Raw genomic sequence first — 12,607 nt, 5'->3', positions numbered from 1 at the left:
AACATAAACAACTATATCGTTTTTATGTGTCCCACTTTCTGTTTTTAACAAAGTGTTCTGTGTTCAAGCTGAATATCTTTAAACTGTTGCCATCCATCAGCTATTGACTGTACTGTATATCTTCCTTGTCCCATTTTATGTCTCTTAAGCTCTGCCGTGTTCTTTCATAGTCTGCTTTCTTGAAACAGTAAACCTTTTTTTAAGATCTAACAGTGCCATATTAGTTAAATCACCTCTGTGTTCCTCACTCTATTGTGATTGTTAAAAAATAATAACAAAAATAATATTATCCTGTCAATACATGAATTTACCTAAAGCAGATGTTCTGATAAGCTCAGTAAGGAAGCATGACTGTCCAAGTCTAGCATTTCATCTCCTGACATCCCTGATAGGTCTCAGTCTATGTGAGGGAAGTTGACATCTCCTATAATAACCACTTTTTCCTTACACATACACCCCCTGATTTCATTATATTAAGATATTGGTCTGAATTTGGTGGTCTGTGTCTTAAGGCTTTGACTTGGTTTTTTTGATTCATGTAACAGAGTAATAATGGGATATGTTCTGGTTTGATGCCTCAGTCAAAACATTCTGGCCAAAATGGTGGGAAGTGTTTGAATTATGTTTAATTTCTACTACACATTCTATCCATAGATATTCTTTCATTTGTAATTCAAAGTGCTCATTTCATGCAAACTTGCGGATGTTCAGTTTCAGGCGATGAAAATGTTCGGATTGTAAGTGTGAGATTCCTGGTTGCAATCAGAAGACCTGGCACTTCGCAACAAAGGCTGAAGGGAAAATGACTGAGCCAGTTTCAAGAACTTTGACAGAATTTAATATGCCCTGCAGGCTTTGACAAATTAGAAAGTGTGTAAATCAATAGGGTTATACTCTAAGAGGCAACACAGTATTGTACCAGGAACAAGAAAATATTCACATCTGTCCGTCTTCTATAAAGCTGCCTTTTCCTTAAAGTTCAACATCATAAGTTGAATCTCCTTGACCTTTAATCGTGATACTTTCAAAAGATTCTTGTTTGCTGGTTGGGCTTTAGTTTGACACATGGCCTTTTAAACGCCAATTTTCATGTTTCTCGTGGCTGCAGCAGAATGCCTGTTCTAACCCCTATACCTTACACTTTACTATGACTACAGCAGACAGGTCTGCGTGGGAATACGCTCTGGCTGTCAAAGCGTCTCTTGTGGTTTGCATATAAAAACAGCTCCTTATATTTTATTGTCTTTTTTAACTCCATTTTGCTTGGCTCAGATGCCCCTGTATAGGCATTAAGGAAAACCTACTGTAAATTTTAAGCCGTAGGCTTCTGTATTTCCACACTGTTTTGGCCTATGGTCAAAATGTAGCAGGTATTCATTTAACCACTACTGTGTGAAAATAACAAGACCTTAGACACTGATTTGTTTTGCTTCAGGGTACATCAGAAAAACCTCGTATACCAGCGGCATAACCAGAGGCCAGATGAATGGGACACAGGGCATCAGACTTCTGCACGGAACTTTACTAGTACACAATAGAAGAACAGACACACAGAGAGCACTGCTGAATGATTTGAGAAAAATATTTTTACAGCGCTTTCTGTAATGTATAACAATTCTGAATATTCAGTAAATGTTAATAAATGTCTAAAATGTAACAAGAACAGGCAATCACTCATCCTCTTATGGATGTTACTTGTTTGGTTTTAGTGAGCATTAGTAAGCAGATACCAATAAATCTGCAAATGATTAAATGATATGTAAATATTGGATTAAAAGCCCAATATGCTTAGCAGAAATGCTGAGGATTTCATATGTTTTACATGAAGAATTTCCATCCTATACTCTGTTCTATTGTTGGTTTGTGAATTGGATTATTTTCAGTCAGGCTCCATCCGGGCCGGATCTTATGAACCCTCCCGGGTTGCTACAGGTGTCGTTAACAAAAGTGTTCCTTTTCCAAATGCAATCTGTAACATCATCTGTTTCAATCAGCTCGCACACAACTGCCTTGCCTTGTGGAATCGCCATCTCTGATTGATTTTGTCTCTGGACACAGTTCTGCAAATAGCAAGTATTAAGTAAATCCAAAGCCACAACTGAAAGCTCCTTTGTAATACAACCATCAGCAACTCAAGCACTTAAAATGCTAAGCACCCCATTACCTCTGTTAAAAATCAGACCTTTCTTTTTTTACCTGTGGTTAACCATAATTTAGCATTAATCTTCCAACAGATTGTTTTTAAAATTCAGAGTTCGTCAACAACTACCAAGGGGCTACGTACTGTAAGAAACAGATGCTTTTGAAACTATAGTATTAGATTAAGATGGTTTTCTGCCCATATAACTGAGTTAAAACATGCATTCTTTTCCTTGAATTGTAAAGTAACAAAAATCATTAAAAACTATCCCAATACTTGTGTGGTTCCCTATTTCTGAAGAACTAATATTAATCATCTTTGGCATCAGCAGAAAAAATGGCATTGTATTTTTCATTCACTTGAGTCTTTTTGTTGTGTTATTAACCACAGGCAGAAAACTCGGCCCTGGCTTTGGAAAACGAAAACCAGAGAGAACAGTATGAACGCTGTCTGGACGAGGTAAGTTCAACCCTTAAAAACAGTTATTTAACACTCTCAGTGAGTAGCACTGAGTTCTCTCTTCCTTTCCAGCTGTCTAAACAGAAAGGAAGACTCTTTATGGGCCTTTTACCTCAATAGAAGGTGCTGGACAACCTGAAGTGTAGCTTGAAGGGAAGAAGGAAAAGGGCTACCAGTTAGCAGGTAGCTGTACTAGCTAGTTTGAGAATGGAGAAAGGAAGAGCTGCTGTAGCAGAATAGCCTGACACAGAAGACAGCTACCACTTGTTGAGCTTAGCTAGATGTGAACTAATTTCGAGCTGAATTGCTGTTAAGAAAATGAATACCATAAGCTACATATGCGTTGGCATTTGTAAGTGGCAATGGTTGAGGGCCAAGACTAACCAGTTGGACTCCAGCCGAAAAGGGGATGGAACCCATTATTGTAGCTGTTTTGGCCCTGGCACTAGAGACAGTATGGGGGTGAATGAGAAAGAATGGATTCGATGCAGGCTGCGTCCATGCACTTGCACCCACAGGACAGTGTGGGTGTCAGTAACCAGGGGCTCCTGTGGTGGACAGCAAAAAGAAGGGGATCATCTGTAGGCTTAGATTGCAGGTGCGTTGGACGTTGGAACAGAAAAATGAAGAGGAGAGGGGAGGGAGGAGAATGGAGTGTGCAAGACTAGGAAGAGAGAGAGGGAAGGGGGGAAATACTGCCATGGAGACAGTTTCCGCAGTTGATCGGAGCATCCGAGAGGCTTGCTGCCGTCAGAAGACCTGAAAGAAAAATGCAGACCATGTGATGGGTACAGAGTCATTTGTTTTGAGTGGAGAATTGGGGCTGAAGAGGCTAGAGCGTCTCTGGTCCTGGATGAACGTAATGAAGTTAAGGTCCCAGCAACCCTGAAAGCAAGACATGTCTCTCTGTGACAAAACAAGATGCAGAGTGCTGAGGAGGATGTGTGCTGTATGAGAGGGATGTGCTACAGGAAAATATGCTAACCTGCCTCCTGAATTTCTGTAATAACTTATATTATAAACTCCATTAATCATTGGTTATACTATGTATTTTCCATGTTGCTTTCAAATTCAAAACACTTTTTATGAAATGTTGCTTATTGATGCGACACAGAATCCAATGAAAAGTTCCATGTGTCATGCCCCAGCAGAAATATCCGTTCAAATGCAGAACAATAGTGTAAATCAAAATGCACTCAGCTCTGAAGTAAATCTTGTGAAAGAGTAAGTGACAGAAATGTAGCTCTTTACAATGGTAGAAGACACAAGCAAAGAGGATAAGGTGAAGTGCTTCACTGAAAATTATGCTTTATTTAATAAACATTTTCACAAATGCAAATCCCTTAAGAAAACAAATAGCATCAATGAGTCAGTTCTTCTTGGACATTTTGTACTTTGATTTGCTCAGAGAGACAGAATGTCATACATTGTGTATGCCAATAGTGTCTTTCCATCTATTACATTCCACTGCAAGCTAAGGGGGTATAATGTAAAATTCTGAGAAAACGTTTGAATTTGAAATGTGTTATTCTCAGTAAAGTAGGAGCTGACAATCATTACATTATGTTTTCAAGGTTATACATTTCAAATCCCTTTCTACCCAAGTGCTTGGTATCTAGCGTGTATGCAGCACAGAACAGTGCTGTACTTCACTGCCCTGATGTAGAATATTTTATATACAGTAAGTGTCAGTCCCTTTGTGACCTACAGTACAATTTCTTCTGCAGTTTTTGTGTTTGTATGAGTAAATTCACTAATGATCGCAGTGTGATGAAAAATGTTTTTACTTCAATTTAATCTGAAAATACTTCTCTTAAAGAGTTCTAAGGCAATGAATAAAATGAATGTTCATTCACGGTGTGTGTCAGAGATACTGTAAATTCATGTAATTTAAGATGAAAAATGCTTTCTTTTCCTTGCCCAAAGAACTAAGCTTTGACTTACAAATTAAGGTTTTGCTACTGGGTTCGGCACATAAAATACATTCTGTTCAACATGCTTTCAGTACTTTATCCACATCTTTTGAACTTTACTAAAGGTCAGAAATACAGAAAAAAATTAATGAATTTTCTTGTTAGCACCTCACGCTTTCTCAATATTTTCTGGTGTAAATGGTGTAAAAGTAAGGTGTAATGTCTACAAAACAACATACAGATGTGTGCTGTTTGACGTATTTACCACTTCAATGTAAAGTAATCATTACTGGTATTATCTCAGTGTTAATAAAAGAATTGAGTGTTACCTTATCATTTGATGTTTGATTTCCTCATTGTTGGTGCTTGGAACTTTTCTTTTCAGTATTCTAGGAGAGTCGAGGTTACAACAGAAAATTTACATTTATAATTGAAAATACAGTATGATAAACAATCTTGCATTACATTTGTGTACTGTATACTGTATATACTGTACTGTATGTGTATATCATTGTGCTCATTGCCATAGAAACATCTCTAGCTTCTGTTATGCTTTGCTAAGAAGACAAATTGGAATACAATTTGACTTCAGTGTATTTATTTAGAAAAAATGTGTTTTACCTACCTACTGTTATATCAAGGAAATGAATATTTTTCAGTAATTTACTGATTAAACAGACCCCTGGGCTTTGCTTTTCAGCTTTTAAATTCCAAATCAAATTTCAACAAAAAATAGAATAATTATATTTGGATGTAATATGGCACAGCAGTTACATAAATTCGTTGTTGTCGATACATTTTGTAAACTTTAAAAGTGGATTTTGTGGGGGCTTCCTTTGATACTTACAGTATGCTGTACACTGAATACTCATCAAGACGTCTTTGGAGAAAAGTAATGTTCCAATAAGCCAATTTTTTTCTTCAGCCAAGCTGTAGTTATTAACAAAGTGCTACTTACTGCTTAATACTGCTTCTCTCTCTCTCATATCACTACCCAAACTGCCCGGCTAAACAGACAACTATTAAAGTACACCTCCAGTGAAATGCGAGATAAATCAGTGATGCACTTTCAATTTCTTTTAAAATGTACTCTATATTTCTGAATTGGTAAAACAAAACCCCCACACCCTGAGATATATTTCTGTATATGCATTAAAACGCAGGTTACAATGTCTGGTCATTCCCTCTTCCCCATGTAACATCCTCTGAAAGCAAAACACTACCTGTAGCTGACCTTGGCTATGGCCGATGGTGGCAGATTTTCCATCCATCTGTTTCTTAACCGCTTCGTCCAATACAGGGTCACAGAAGAGCCTATTATGGCAAGCAATGGGCAGGACAGGATGCTAGTCCATTGAAAGGGCACACACTGACACAAACACAGACATGCATACACTCACACCAGGCCCAATTTCACCAGATGCCAGTTACTCCACCAGTATGTCCTAATACAAATTCAATGACAAGAATGCGCTGAAACTCCACAGTCAGGAATCCTGCTGCCCTTCACCCTATATAACATGTAAGCATAATGCTACCTTTGCACGTTCCAAATTCACAGGTGTTTTTGCGTACTTGGGTGTCTGAATACTAATGGACTAATGCATTTATTTTAAAACTGCCTCTTTGAAATGAAGAAATACCTTTTTTAAAACCCTCAATCAGCTTCTTCCAAGGTCAAATGCTGTGCAAGGTTGAGGCTTCTTAATTCTCTGAAATCGCTGAAGTTAACTGAGAAAACACAATCAATAGAAAATAAAAAAAATCCAGAGAAGTGCCTCTGGCCAACAGAATTAATAGATTTGTGGATTTTCTGTACTGATTTATATTAATGGTATAACAGCATGTGCCTACATACCAAATGCATATCATATTTACACTTGTGTTTTGCTCTTAATTGAGAATGTATTCTGTTTCTATAACAGCATAAATAAAACACCAATCAATGTCTTGTAATCTGATTCAAAGTCAATTATGCTTTGTGGTCTGAATACTGCTCAGATCGCACAGTCAGACTGGTGAAAGCAAGTGTTTTAATTTACAACAGAGCAGATTGCCATCGTTATAAGAGCAACATTTTGTCAATATTGGATCAAGAAACAATTAAACATCATGAAAATCTTCACAGACTAATCTGTTCCACTCCGGTGGTCATGAAGGCCAGTGCAAAGACTTTATTGCAGTCTTTCTACAAAGTTATTAAAACTGCACCTACATGAAAGCAGAGTGCATATCCTTGAAAATGTGTCATTTATTATGTTTTTTTATGGACAAACTATGTTGCATGTTGTGGTTTGCACACAAGGGTCTATTCACATGATGTAAGTGGTAGAATATAAAATAACACCCTTTACTAGTTGGGCTATTCTTTTTTCTTTGTGTTCCAAAGTTATAGTAACCCACATCTAGAACAGCACAGAGATGATTCGGATATAATTATTTACAGTATGTAGTAAGGAAACTCATATAATGCATATAATGAAAAAATTTTTTTTCTTCAAGGTGGCAAATCAAGTTGTCCAGGCATTGCTTACTCAAAAGGTTTGTATTTTCTCACATCTTTATGAATTCTGTTCTGTCCCTAGTTACGATCTTCCTAAAGCACAAATCTGTTTATTTGCTACATTTATTCTGAGCTGTTTCACATAGTGTACAGTAGCAAGGATCTGTGGTTTTTGTACTGCTGAGGTTTTAATTGACAAGCTGGAGATGTCTGGTAGTATTTCTCTGCTGATGTGCTCCTGAAATAAAGTCCATTTGTTTACATTAGTGTAAGGTAATACTGTAGATTGTTAACATCTGCTGTTGTATTCTGAAGTAAAATCAAACATTGTAAGTTAAAAGATTCAATAATGAGCATGCTCCTTCTTCGAACCTTGTTGTTGTTGTTGTGGCGCGTAAAGCTGGAAAATGTTTGGTGTTCTCTGCATTCCAGGATCTAAGAGAAGAATGCCTGAAGCTGAGGACGAGAGTGTTTGATCTCGAGCAGCAGAATCGAACGTTGAATGTTCTGTTCCAGCAGCGGGTTCAACCAGCCTCTGGTTTGCTGCTTCAGGTAAGTGTTCACTACAGTTCTTCGCTTAACCTCCTGGGTGTGGCTTGGATTCTGCTTAACAGCTGGCTGGTGTCACGAAGGAGTTAAATTTCTAAAAATGTAATTAAAATTGAAATTTTATGCATTCTATGGGAATGAAAATTCACAAGACATTTATCTTGGCTGGGTATAGAGTAGAACTACAAGGGCACCTACCTGCAGAATTAATTAATAAGCTCTCTTTCCTTGTTTTCTTTTTTGTGTGAGCTACCTATTTTGTATATTGCATGTGTGTGTGTTGTAAACAAACTGCACTGTTTTCCAAGACCTTTTGTGCTTAAAAAAAGCCTGCCTTCAGCATGTGGAATTATTAGAGGCAAGGGCATTAACAGAGGAAATACTGTACACGTATAATCTACTTACAACTTTTTTCCACAATGCAACATATAACTTGTGAGGCTTTTGAGATATACTTCAGGGCCCCTTTACTCCACAGCTCTACTAAAATATTGCTATTTTAATTAAAAATATATGAGAGTTCTGTGACAAACCTCCACTGGAAGCTATGTCTTCAGAGACTAAACTGATTTGTCCACATATCTTCCAACAAGAAGGGCTTTAGGCTTTGCTGATCCTGCCAGCGTGTCACTTATACAGTATAAAGCACGTCTTCACTGTCTCAGAAGTGGCATAACAGTGTCATGTAAAGTGTCTGTGGAAACACAGTTTAGCATTGCTAGGTTTGTCCAAAAGAAAGAAAGATAAGAGATGATGAAAGATGGGGTTAAGTTTGTAGTATCCTTTTTTTTTCCCAAATCAAGATTGACAGCTATATCTGTTTGTGTTGCTACATATAGATTTTTCTTTGCCCTGTTTCTCTCTTCTGCCTTCAAAACCTCGTTATTTCTTTTCAAACCGATGTCAGACACTCTCAGATGAGTGCTGTACGTGACTCAAAGATCTGGAGAGGGGGGCACTATTGATAGCAGATGGATGAGAGGGAGACTGGCGTCACTTTTGAGGGTTGGGAAGTGAGTGGCTGTCATCAGTGTGATTGAAGTCAGGCTGGAAGTGAGTGGTGAAAGGAGAATGAATGAGCCATGAGAGAACTGCTCGCCTTTGATCCGTGTAATCAAAGGGAAGAAAATGAAAATAAAACACATTTTCAGGCAGGAATGCGATCAGAGCTATTGAAAACTAAAACATTAGTTTTTTAAGAAGGAAAGAATGCCTTCTTAAATATTGTGCGATGGAACACACTGGTCTCATGATTTTGTTTCCAGACTGCACCAGTAACAGAGTGAAATCTTGAATCACAACTGTAGCCGTCACTGCATGATGTACAGTATGTTGCTAAAAGTATGATGAGAGCTTACTAAAGTATACTGTAGGTAAGGATGGTTATGTCTTGAAACACAAAGGTAAAAATAAATGCTGCAGTTTCAGTCCTAACACTATGAGTATCAAACTTCTTTGTGTTTTGATTTTTTATTTCTTAACATTTTTATTTCTGAGATATTGGCCCAAGACAATGGTAAGATGGTCAAAGCTAGAAGACATCCCAGGACTAGGGAATTTGTATTGATCTGCAGCAACCATGGAACCAAACACAACTGAGCGCATTATTGATTTTACTTTAGACAACAGATTGTCACAGGCTTGTGCATTTGTACCCTGGTGCAAAATAATAACACATGGATTTTAGGAAAATAAGAATATAAAGGGATACCTTCAAAAGTCATTTATTCCTGTGAATAATGTTCTCCGTTGTTTATCCTAATGAAATCCATCGACACTTTTAACAGCGATGTTTAAGTGAAAACATATCCATTTCCCCATTTCACTCGTTGTCTCTTATTAAATTCACACCTTTAAACTTTTTCAATTACTTTTTAGAAAATGAGGAACAATTTTTTTACTCTGAAGCAAGACGATTTGAAAATCACTCTCTGTGTATCTCACTCTTAATGTGGTCATATATTAAAGATTTTTTTAATTAAAAAACATTCTAATGAGACAGAGATATGATCTCCCATTTGGCTGGATGCAATTACAGTATCTTTGGATTTAAATTTGAAATCAATATTAACTATGCTGTACTCCGGAGAATGCTCTTGTGACTAACAGGGATATTCCTAGTTGTTATTGTATGAAGCTGTTATCTCCCATAAGTACAGGTTATTGCGCAGCTCTGAAAAATAATACCCTTATTTATATTTTTTAACATAGGGAAACCGTAGTGCATCTGCAACCACAACAGGTGCCTGCATAATTTTAGAGGAATTAATTACAAGTTACTGTCTTAATAATTTATTTTAATTATTGTCTTCAAACATAACTCCACAACATAACATAACTAACAGTCAATTTGTGTCAGTTTTACAGTTTAAACAGCAACGATGTAAAATTTGACTCTACAATTTAAAAAGAATATATATTTGTATTTTATTTGCACTTATCCAGCCACCATCTGATGGATATAAGCACAGCAGCTATAAAAAAATCTCAGGACAGTAGTGGCTGTTATGTGTTTCTCTTTTCGAAGACAATATGTATATTCCTAATGTCTTTTAATCAATTAACTATTTATAAAAAAGGGTTTTAAGGGTCATGATATAGTTCTCTAAAAAACGCTCTTTCATGTAAAGTGTTTAATACTCAAGTGTATTAAAATGTTAAAATTGTTCATCAAAGCAGACATCTAAAAATATTGCATTCTTTGTTATCTTCAGCCTAATGGTTTATCGATCTTCCTGCCTTTATCTCTTCTCTCTGGATTTAAACTTTAAAGTATTATGAAAAACTGCAGCACAAGTTAATTTGAAAAAAAAATACTTCTCCAGCAGGGGGCACTAGTTTTGTACAGGTAAGCACACAGAAAATATCCATTATACCCTTTATATAACTCAGCTTTAGGGTGAAAAGTTGGCCACAGGGCATGGTTAAATACTACTAAATTAGCTCTAGAAAGTATATTTATTAATGCCTTACCCTTGCAGTTACATTCATTTTGCTTGAGGGCTCAAGATGTGGTCTAATGGTTAATGGATCAGATTATACTGTACTTTAATTTTTTGTCAGAAATATTGGGTCCATAAATGCCTCTTTTGTGTTGGGGTGAAAACTTACAGTGTACTCTCAAAATACCTAATTTAAAGAAAAATATGTTGACAATAAAGGAAAATTAGCAATAGTAAATAAAAACGGTTTCTGCAAAAATATACTTGGAGAAAGTGTGCTGATATTTTTTAACGAGTTTAAAATCACTTCAATTTGAGTATCCTAACAACTGAAATAATAATATATAACTAAATAATAAATGTATAACTAAAACAGCCTTTTTCTTCAAGGTTATTCAACATATGAATCACTTTGTCTGCAGAATGAAAATAGTTAGACAAAGAACATGTTGAGTATTGTCTCCACCAGACTCAGGTTTCCTATTCTCAGTCTTCCAATGACATAGTCAGGCGACGGCAGTAATTAAATTTATCATAAGCCCATAGGGGATTTTGTATTTTCACGATAAAAAAACACAGCACAATTGATATTATAATTAAGGATGAGTTTCAATTGCTGTTGCGTGTGATGTGGCAACCCATCCTTTTTATCTTCTGCATTTGAATTTAATCAGGTATTTGATTAGCTGCATGCAGGTGTGTACTTAAAGTGTCTAATAGTTTCTTATGCTAATGTAGGCTCATTATAAATTACAAGTGCTGCGCATAAAGATTTGGCTGTCAATTACCCTGAAACTGGGTTGTTTTGTCATATTACTGAGCTGTGTGGGTAAGGATGACAGACTATACCAATTATTTGGGACTTAAAATGTTAACCGAGCAGTTTCAGTTTTAACGGTATGGATAATGGTAAGTTATGTCTCTGTTTTATAGTGAAAAGCAGTGTGTTCTATGTGCCGTTTTAGGTTCCTGAAACATGGGAGAATGTTCAGCTATTAATTATATATTCCTAATTTTTGTTTGTTTCAAAACCCTGTGAAGCTTTATACTGTAGAAGCAAACAGAGGCACACTGTTTAAGCAGAGCCTGTAAATGTCCTTGGCTGAATGTATCATATGTTTTTAATGTGCCCATGGCTGTCCCAGATGGCCTGCCCAGTGCATTAATGGCTTGAGTCCTGCCCTGTTCTCTTCCCTATCAAGGCCCTGTGACACTATTGACTGAATCATTGATGACTCTGCTGAGGATGTGTAATACTGTATCCTATGATAAGATCTTCCTACCAAATCCTCTGAAACCAGAAGGTCTTTCACACATTAACTGTTCCTACACCAAATGGCTGTCTGATATAATATAGCAGATGTTAGCAATGTTTGTTCTTTTGGCACAAATTTGAAAAAGATGTTTCTGAATCCTAATATTATTGCAAAATATATTAACAATAAAAATTTAAAACAGATTTAAACAACATACTGCTGAAGTTACTGTATAATACAGTACAGTATATATTATACATTAAACTTTATACTACAAATATTGTGAAAAAACACTATAACCGGCAATAAAGTAATTATATTTTATTCTGTTTTTACTTTGTTTCTTTAGGACTTTTTGTTTAATTTTCTGAGTAAAATATCATGCAATTAGCAATGTACTATTATCCTAGAGGCACAATTACTGTATGTTCGAAGCACTAAATTTTAAACTAAAAGCTGCAAATTTAAATGACAACTAATTTAATGTGCATTTAATTAAAACTACGATTGTAATAAATTTTGCTGAAATAAGTGAAAAATGTTGGCACTGCGGTTAGCTTGAGGCACATGCACAATAATGTAGACTTCACTTTCAAAAGGTCACAGAAGTTCAAATTCGAATGGTGTCAGAGAGATCAGGGTTGTTTGAAATTCTGAGTGTAGTTAAGCTAGCTTGTCCTTTTGAGGAAATGACCTCATTATCATTAGCAGTTCTGTCTGTAAATTCTAATTACATTTCAAATGACCATCCAAAATCATCCAAGAAAGAATCTGTTGAAATGCTTTGTGTTTCTGTGTTAAGAAATAGTTTACTGCTTATGTTTTTGTAACACAAGGATTATGTA

The 12,607-nt window shown here is 36.2% G+C and overlaps 1 protein-coding gene across 15 annotated transcripts in view; it reads left to right on the top strand.

The window, feature by feature from the left end:
• Positions 1–12,607, top strand: part of LOC148649414 (nck-associated protein 5-like) — a 263,578-nt gene that overhangs the window by 189,730 nt on the left and 61,241 nt on the right. For all 15 annotated transcript variants that reach the window (XM_088606030.1, XM_088606032.1, XM_088606033.1 and 12 more), the window contains 3 exons: positions 2,531–2,599; positions 7,015–7,053; positions 7,448–7,567. In XM_088606030.1, coding sequence (XP_088462156.1) covers positions 2,531–2,599; positions 7,015–7,053; positions 7,448–7,567 — 228 coding nt within the window. The remainder of the gene's footprint in view (positions 1–2,530; positions 2,600–7,014; positions 7,054–7,447; positions 7,568–12,607) is intronic.

The sequence above is a fragment of the Lepisosteus platostomus genome, chromosome 14 (genome assembly GCF_059453375.1).
Source record: "Lepisosteus platostomus isolate fLepPlt1 chromosome 14, fLepPlt1.hap1, whole genome shotgun sequence".
Classification (NCBI taxonomy): Eukaryota; Metazoa; Chordata; class Actinopteri; order Semionotiformes; family Lepisosteidae; genus Lepisosteus; species Lepisosteus platostomus.
Note: the sequence above shows the minus strand (reverse complement) of the source record. Positions and strands in the feature narration are given on the sequence as shown.